Source organism: Coregonus clupeaformis, chromosome 23 (genome assembly GCF_020615455.1).
Source record: "Coregonus clupeaformis isolate EN_2021a chromosome 23, ASM2061545v1, whole genome shotgun sequence".
NCBI classification, from domain to species: domain Eukaryota; kingdom Metazoa; phylum Chordata; class Actinopteri; order Salmoniformes; family Salmonidae; genus Coregonus; species Coregonus clupeaformis.
The window spans coordinates 9427650-9436568 of NC_059214.1; the positions used below are offsets into that span (position 1 = coordinate 9427650).

Here is an 8919-nt window from a genome sequence, read left to right on the forward strand (position 1 = left end):
TTTTGCACAGAATGATCATTATTTGGCTAATAATGGGGGCCTCGAGGCCTGTGTGGGGGGTTTGAGCAATTCTTCTCCATGATACAGTATGTACTATATAATGACATGGATGAAGACATGTATGAAGCTACAGTATGTAGGCCTATACTCTCTCAGGTTAAACTTGAGCAATAGCCAGTATGCCATGATTAAAATAACTTATTTTGAATTTAAGTTAAATGATTGTAAAATTATGCTGTTGTATTATGAAAATCACAATAGTGATAATAATTTTAACCTTATTTTATTGCTAGTGTTTCTGCTTCATGTAATTAATATGTCCATTGTGTGAGAATATAGATAAGAATGGAGAGCATTATTGTTTCTACACATTTTTAAGGGCCTGACGTCTGAAATATTGTTTGTTCTTTAAGAGTTATAATTCCATTCTCTGGAAAATGTCATGCATGTTGCAAAAATGATCATATAGCCTTCATAAAGTCATTGCCATTCACATTAAACATTGTTTCTGACGTGCATATCATGTGACACAGCCAGAGGAGCTTAGATCAGAGTTGGAATGTTTTATCTGTTTTTAGGATACATGCTTTTAACCATCAGCACACAGGCTTGGTTTATAATGATGTATTTTTTGGCTGTTTTAATAGGCTACATGTGTTGGTTTGTAGAAAAAACCCTACTGTGAAATAAATCTGTTTCTGCTGAAATTGACTGAGTTGTTCCTCTGTCACTTATTTCTTTGGACTAAATCTGAAGCGGCAGAAAGCATTAGAGACATCTCAACAATTTCTCAAGCATATGCTGAATGATCTCAGATGCGAAATATATATCCTTGATTTATTAAAATGATTCAAAGTATCATTCCCAGGGCATATTGAAGTTGGTGACAATGGGAGAATCTCAATCACATCCCCCTTGCGTTCCTCTCTCTTCTGAGGTTCCGCCCCTCTGACCTTCTCCTCCAATGAGTTTTGAGAAGGAGGCGAGGACGTGATGAGTATGCAATTGAGACCTTCCCGTAGTGGTTGATTGAGGGTGATCTAAGACTTTCTATTAAATTGACAAGATAGTCAAGTGTCCTGTGACAATGGAAATGCATGTCCTCAAAGATGGAAGGCATGCATGAGGAGGCGAGATCAGGTGGGACCATTCTAGCCAATGAGTGGGCAGATACGCGCTTGAACAACAGGCACAACTATGTCGTTTTTCTCAAAGTTGCCAGAATGTCACGTGCATCCACTTATATCACTACATTTGTAACAGCCTAAACATTACGTAACTTTTATTTGATCAATTAAGACTCACGTAATTCTACAATCTATCTCATAGACCTCCTCACAAAAAAGGTATTATCTCACGCGGGAGGATTTAATATAAAGCGGGGAGGAGTAAATCCTCTCGCTTCGCGTTTTCCTCTGGGTTGATCCCGATGTTGCGGTCACACTCTCGCGCGATGTTCCTTCAGATTGAAGAAAATGAGCGATGGCAATTGAATACAAAACTGAAAAAGATTTCGATATCGTTTTCAACGGAGAAGGTTTGTTAGAATCATCAACTCATCATGAATACGAGGGGCTACAAACGAACATTTTCAAGATTATTGTGATAGGAGACTCCAACGTCGGAAAAACATGTTTGACATATAGGTTTTGCGGCGGCAGATTTCTCAAAAACCCAGAAGCAACAATCGGGGTTGATTTCAGGGAGAAAACACTAGAACTCGATGGAGAAAGTATCAAGGTAAGATGGTCATCATCATGGTCATGAATAAGTTATGTGTTACATTGTACGATATAACTGATCCCTGCGGTATAGCCTGGTGATAGGTAACATTGTAGCTAATGCGCCACACCGAATAACGGGACATCAAATGCGGGGCACACATCATTTGTAGGCTTGTAGCCTACCGTAGGTGCATCTGTCCCATTTTTGTATTTATTCTGTGTTAAAATGCCCTTAATAGGCTATCGCTACAACATATCGTATTTAATATTAAAAACCTATTGGTATCTTGCTCAAGCTTGGTTGCAGACATATTACTGTACTGGTCAACCGGCCCCTCCCTATTCCGCAAACTGTCTCAGAGCATTTCCAATCAGGCTGTAATACACAATTAATTGGTATATACAGCCTGACACATTTGTGTGCAAAATCGTGTAAATGTTCCTTACCAGCCAGAATGTTGAATACAATTACATTTAAACTTACTCTACTGGTTGTCTGTGAGGTTTGTACTTCTGCCAGTAGGTCAAATTAGTTTTATATTGGATATTCGGTTCTCTCATCAATAGCTATTGAACCTAGCATTTCATGACAATGGAAAATATTCTGAATCAGGGGAGGATGGAGAACACTTTGTTTTATTATAGATTTTTTGGAAGATTTAAATATCCGAATATCCAATAAAACTAATTTTTCCTTATGCCTAACCAAACCATAGAATGTGCCTTGTGCCTTCAGAATGTATTCATACCCCTTGACTTATTCCACATTTTATTTTTTTTACAATGTGAATTCAAAATGTATTATTTCTCACCCTACACACAATACCCCATAATGACAAAGTGAAAACACGTTTTTAGAAATGTTTGCACATTTATTGAAAACGAAATACATATTCACATCCCTGAGTCGATACTTTGTAGAAGCACCTTTGGCATATCGGCTTTGCACATCTGGATTTTGGGATTTTCTCCCATTTATTCCTTGCAGATTTTCTCAACTCCTGTTAAATTCAATGGGATTGAAGTGTGGGCTTTGGCTGGGCCACTCAAGGACTTTCACATTCTTGTTCTGAAGCCATTCCAGTGTTGATGTGCCTGTATACTTGGGGTTATTGTCCTGTTGGAACGTAAATCTTCGCCCCAGTCTAAGGTTGTTTGCACTCTGAAGCAGGATCTCATCAAGGATTTGCCTGTATTTGGCTCCATTCATTGTTCCCTCCATCCTTATCAGTCTCCCAGTCCCTACAGCTGAAAAGCATCCCATGGCATGATGCTGCCACAACATTTACATTTACATTTAAGTCATTTAGCAGACGCTCTTATCCAGAGCGACTTACATATATATATATATTTTTTTATACTGGCCCCCTGTGGGAATCGAACCCACAACCCTGGCGTTGCAAACGCCATGCTCTATCAACTGAGCTACATCCCTGCCGGCCATTCCGTCCCCTACCCTGGACGACGCTGGGCCAATTGTGCGCCGCCCATGAGTCTCCCGGTCGCGGCCGGCTGCGACAGAGCCTGGATTCGAACCAGGATCTCTAGTGACACAGTTAGCACTGCGATGCAGTGCCTTAGACCACTGCGCCACTCAGGAGACCACTGCCACCACCGTGCTTCACGGTAGGGATGGTGTTAGATGGGTGATGAGCTGTGCCTTGTTTTTTTCCAGACATAGCTCTTTGCACTCAGGCCATAGAGTTCAAGTTTTGTCTCATCAGACCACAGAATATTTTGACTTATGCTCTGTCTTTCACAGGCCTTTTTGCAAACTCCAGGTGTACCGTCATGTGCCTTTCTCAGGAGTGGCTTCAGTCTGGCCACTCTCCCTTAAAGCCCAGATTGTTGAAGCGCTGTAGAGACTGTTGTCCTTCTGATAGGTTCTCCCATCTCAGCCGAGGAACTCTGTAGTTCTGTGGTCATTGGTCACATCCCTGACTAAGGTCCTTCTTGCCCGGTTGCTCAGTTTGGTCGGACGGCCAGCTCTAGGCAAAGTCTGGGTAGTTCCATATTTTGAGATCACTGTGCTCTTGAAAACCTTCAACACTCTAGAAATAGTTTTATACCTTTCCCAGATATATGCCTCATCACAATTCTACCTCGGAGATCTACGGATAGTTCCTTGGACGTCATGGTATAGTTTCTGCTCTGACATGCACTGTTAACTGTGGGACCTTATATAGACAGGTGTTTCTTTTTAAATATTGTCCAAACAATTGAATTGGACACAGGTGGACTCCAATCAAGTTTTTGTGACGTCTCAAGGATGATCAAAGGGAATTGGATGCACCTGAGCTCAATTTAGAGTGTCATAGCAAAGGCGTCTGAATTTGATATTTCTGTTTGCAAACATTTCTAAAAAACGTTTTCACTTTGTCATTATAGGGTATTGTGTGTAGATTGGTGAGGAAAAACAAATACATTTTAATACATTTTGAATTTAGGCTGTAACACAACAAAATGTGGAATAACTTAAGGGGTATGAATACTTTCTGAAAGCACCAGCTCTCTAAAAAGTCATGTAAACAATACTTTCCTTTTGAATATTTTGCCTGAAATTTCAAGGAGCAGAAGCACAAACTGCACAGACAAATGGTAGAGTAAGTTTAAATGTAATTTTGTTCAACATTCTGGCTCGTAAGGAACATGAACACAATTTTCTGCACAAATGTCTCAGGCTGTATATACCAATTCATTGTGAATTACAGCCTGATTAATCAGACTCACCTCTGCTACCCCTCTGAATATTAGGGGGGGGTGTATTTCTCTCTGTAATAAAGCTCTTTTGTGGGGGAAAAACCCATTCTGATTGGATGGCTGGCTGCCAAGTGGGTGGGCCTATGCATCCCAGGCCCACCCCATGGCTGCACCCCTGCCCAGTCATGTGAAATCCAATAAATAGCTTAGTGCCTATTGAATTAATTGAAATTGACTGATTTCCTTATAGGAACTGTAACTCAGTAACATTTTTATTGTTGCATTTATATTTTTGTTCAGTATAGAATATTTCTGGACTCTTTTATTACAGCTCATGAAGCATGGGACCGGCACTTTACATTATATACTTTTGTATTCAGTTGCAGATCTGGGACACAGCGGGGCAGGAGCGTTTCCGTAAGAGCATGGTGGAGCACTACTACCGCAATGTTCATGCCGTCATCTTCATCTACGACGTGACCAGCCTCGCCTCCTTTGAGAGCCTGCCAGAGTGGATCGAGGAGTGTGGACGTCACTCTGTCTGCCCAATGGTACCTTGCATCTTGGTGGGCAACAAGTGTGACCTGAGGGGCAGGCTGGAGGTGCCGACAGCGTTAGCCCAGCGCTTGGCTGATGGTTACAACTTCCCCCTATTTGAGACATCGGCGAAGGACCCTGCCGAGAAGGAGCATGTCGATGCGATTTTCCTGACGTTGGCTTACAGGTTGAAGAGCCATAAGCCTCTGAGACTGAAGCAGCCCAGTGAGATTAGCAGTGTGAGACAGCTGGGGGGGCAGAGGGAACAGGAGGGGATGCCTTGTCTGTGCTGAGGGGCTATCCTCGCTAATGTTCTTCACTCCTGCTTCTAGAGGGAGACAGTAAATACAGTGCATTCGGAAAGTATTCAGACCCCTTGACTTTTTCCACATTTTGTATTATAGAATTAGGCTGTAGCCTTATTCTGTCAATAAAATATTTTTTTCCCCTTATCAATCTAAAGACAATACCCCATAATGACAAAGCAAAAAGGTTTTTAGAAATATTGGCAAATGTATTCAAAATAAAGAACTGAAATACCTTACATTTTAGTCATTTAGCAGACGCTCTTATCCAGAGCGACTTAAAGTTAGTGAAAGCATACGTTTTTTATTTTATTTTATTATTTATTTTTTATACTGGCCCCCCGTGGGAAACGAACCCACATCCCTGCCAGCCAAACCCTCCCCTACCTTGGATGACGCTGGACCAATTGGGCGCCGCCCATGGGTCTCCCGGTCGCGGCTGGCTGCGACAGAGCCTGGACTCGAATCTGGATTTCTAGTGGCACAGCTAGCACTGCGATGCAGTGCCTTAGACCACTGCGCCATACCTGATTTACATAAGTATTCCGACCCTTTGCTATGAGACTAGAAATTGAGCTCAGGTGCATCCTGTTTCCGTTGATCATCCTTGAGATGTTTCTACAACTTCATTGGAGTCCACCTGTGGTACATTCAATTGATTGGACATGATTTGGAAAGGCACACACCTGTCTATATAAGTCCCACAGTTGACAGTGCATGTCAGAGCAAAAACCAAGCCATAAGGTCAAAGGAATTGTCCGTAGAGCTCTAAGACAGGATTGTGTCGAGACACAGATCTGGGGAAGGGTACCAAAACATTTCTGCAGCATTGAAGGTCCCCAAGAACACAGTGGCCTCCAGCATTCATAAGTAGAAGACATTTGGAACCACCAAAACTCTTCCAAGAGCTGGCTGCCCGGGCTAAACTGAGCAATCGGGGGAGAAGGGCCTTGGTCAGGAAGGTGAACAAGAACCCGATGGTTACTCTGACAGAGCTCCAGATTTCCTCTGTGGAGATGGGAGAACCTTCCAGAAGGACAACCATCTCTGCAGCACTCCACCAATCAGGCCTTTATGGTAGAGTGGCCAGACAGAAGCCACTCCTCCGCTTGGAGTTTGCCAAAAGGCACCTAAAGGACTCTCAGACCATGAGAAACAAGATTCTCTGGTCTGATGAAACCAAGATTGAACTCTTTGGCCTAAATGCCAAGCGTCACGTCTGGAGGAAACCTGGCACCATCCCTACGGTGAAGCATGGTGGTGGAAGCATCATGCTGTGGGGATGTTTTTCAGCGGCAGGAACTGGGAGACTAGTCAGGATCGAGGGAAAGCTGAACGGAGCAAAGTACAGAGAGATCCTTGATGAAAACCTGCTCCAGAGCGCTCAGGACCTCAGACTGGGGCCAAGGTTCACTTTCCAACCGGACAGCGATCCTAAGCACACAGCCAAGACAATGCAGGAGTGGTTTCGGGACAAGTCTCTGAATGTCCTTGAGTGGCCCAACCAGAGCCCGGACTTGAAGCCGATCGAACATCTCTGGAGAGACCTGACAATAGCTGTGCAGCGACGCTCCCCATCCAGCCTGACAGAGCTTGAGAGGATCTGCAGAGAGGAATGGGAGTAACTCCCCAAATACAGGTGTGCCAAGCTTGTAGCGTCATACCCAAGAAGACTCAAGGCTGTAATCGCTGTCAAAGGTGCTTCAACAAAGTACTGAGTAAAGGGTACATTTCAAATAAACTGTTTTTACTTTGTCATTATGGGGTAGACTGATGAGGGAAATAAACTATTTTAATCAATTTTAGAATAACGCTGTAACGTAACAAAATGTGGAAAAAGTCAAGGGGTCTTAATACTTTCCGAACAGGAACAGGAGTGAAGAGCTCTGCCCTCGTGGCTAGTTTCCAATTGATAATGGGCAAGAGACCATGGAAATGGACCTTCATTTCAAATGCATGTGAATGTGATCAAATCATTTCAGTTAACAATGTTCACCTGTTCAGAATTTCAATTGTCATTGTTCTATATGTATCAACAAGATATTAAACAAAACCTCTGCAAGAAAAATAGAATATTGATGGCAATATAAAGACATGGAAGGTTGCTTTTTATTTGAATTTCTGTGTTGATTTTTTTTACTATTGTTTCAAACTATTAAGATGCAAATGGACACCAACAGTAAGGACCAGTGAAGAATAATGCTGATAATGTGCAATCTTTGGCTTTTCATTTTCATTTTTTCAGTGTATAATTTTTTCTATAAATATTGCATATCTTGAGGTCTCATGTATATACAGTTGAGGTCTAATATATTGGCACCCTTGCACCATAAATTAAATACATGTAATTCAATGTTGGTCTCCACACTTATTGGATTTTCAATACAGCATTAAAAAAACATTTTTTGTGAAACTTAAGTTTACAATTTTAATTAAGAAAAAGGACAAATGGCATTTACAAAAGTATTAGCACCCAGTATACTTGGTTGCACAGTCTTTGGCGAAAATACTTTAACTGCCGGAAAATGCTTCTTGTAGCCATCAATGAGCTTGCTGCAGCTTTCTACGGGCAATTTGGCCCCCTCTTCAGATGTAAACTGCTCCAATCCTTCAATGTTTGAGGGGTGCCTTCAACCAACTGTGTTTTCAGATCTTTCCATAGGTTTTCGATGGGATTCATATCTGTACTCATTGCTGGCCACTCAAGAACAGTCTAGCAATTCTTGCTGTGATGTGTGTTTGGTGATGTTGTCCTGCCGGAAGATCCACGACCTTGTTTGCATTAATTGGAGTTAAAACGAAGGAAGGACTAGTTGGACTGTATGATAGGCTAGTTCAGGATTGTTACTGCCACCATGGCACATTGGTTAGAAAGCGATGAAGAGGAGGAATCAAATAATTCTATTTATTCACATATTTATTAAAGATCGTACACAGAGGCACGGGGGGGAGGTAGGGTTGGAGGTTGGTTAATGGAGGTTAATGGAGTTTGAGTTGGGGCTTGTAAGGCCATTAGGAAGGTTAAGTTGGGATGGTCTGGAAGGGAGACGAGGGGAACACATCAACATAAAGGTGCGTGAATGGCAAGGTAGTGCCAAGTGACTAGGTAAAGGGAATGGGCTGAACATGTAACATCTCTAAACTTAGGAGGCTGCCAGGTCTAAACATAGCTATAAAAAAGGAGCAATTAGGATAAACTGAGGGCATGTATATAAAGATAAAACATGGGCTATAGCTATACGGCAGCATAGTATTTAGGACTTATATTTCTCCAAACAGTATAATAACCCTGAACACATCTCTCACCACTGAGTCATTCTTATCTTAGCTCACTGGTCACCATAGCAACACCCACCCGTAGTCTGCACTCCGGCAGGTATATCTCACTGGTCATCCCCAAAGCCAACACCTCCTTTGGCCGCCATTCCTTCCAGTTCTCTGCTGCCAATGACTGGAACGAACTGCAAAAATCTCTGAAGCTGGAGACTCTTATCTCCCTCACTAACTTAAAGCATCAGTTGTCAGAGCAGCTTACCGATCACTGAACCTGTACACAGCCATTCTGAAATTAGCCCACCCAACTACCCCATATTGTTATTTATTTTGCTAATTTGCACCCCAGTATCTCTATTTGCACATCATCTTTTGCACAT

At 42.3% G+C, this 8919-nt stretch overlaps 1 protein-coding gene across 1 annotated transcript; it reads left to right on the forward strand.

The window, feature by feature from the left end:
- Positions 1 to 1432: 1432 nt before the first annotated feature.
- Positions 1433 to 5465, forward strand: zgc:101559 (Ras-related protein Rab-33B-like). The gene is made up of 2 exons (XM_041843480.2): positions 1433 to 1740; positions 4805 to 5465. The coding sequence occupies exons 1-2, from the start codon at positions 1483 to 1485 to the stop codon at positions 5252 to 5254; spliced, it is 708 nt and encodes a 235-aa protein (XP_041699414.1). The 5' UTR covers positions 1433 to 1482; the 3' UTR covers positions 5255 to 5465.
- Positions 5466 to 8919: the final 3454 nt, after the last annotated feature.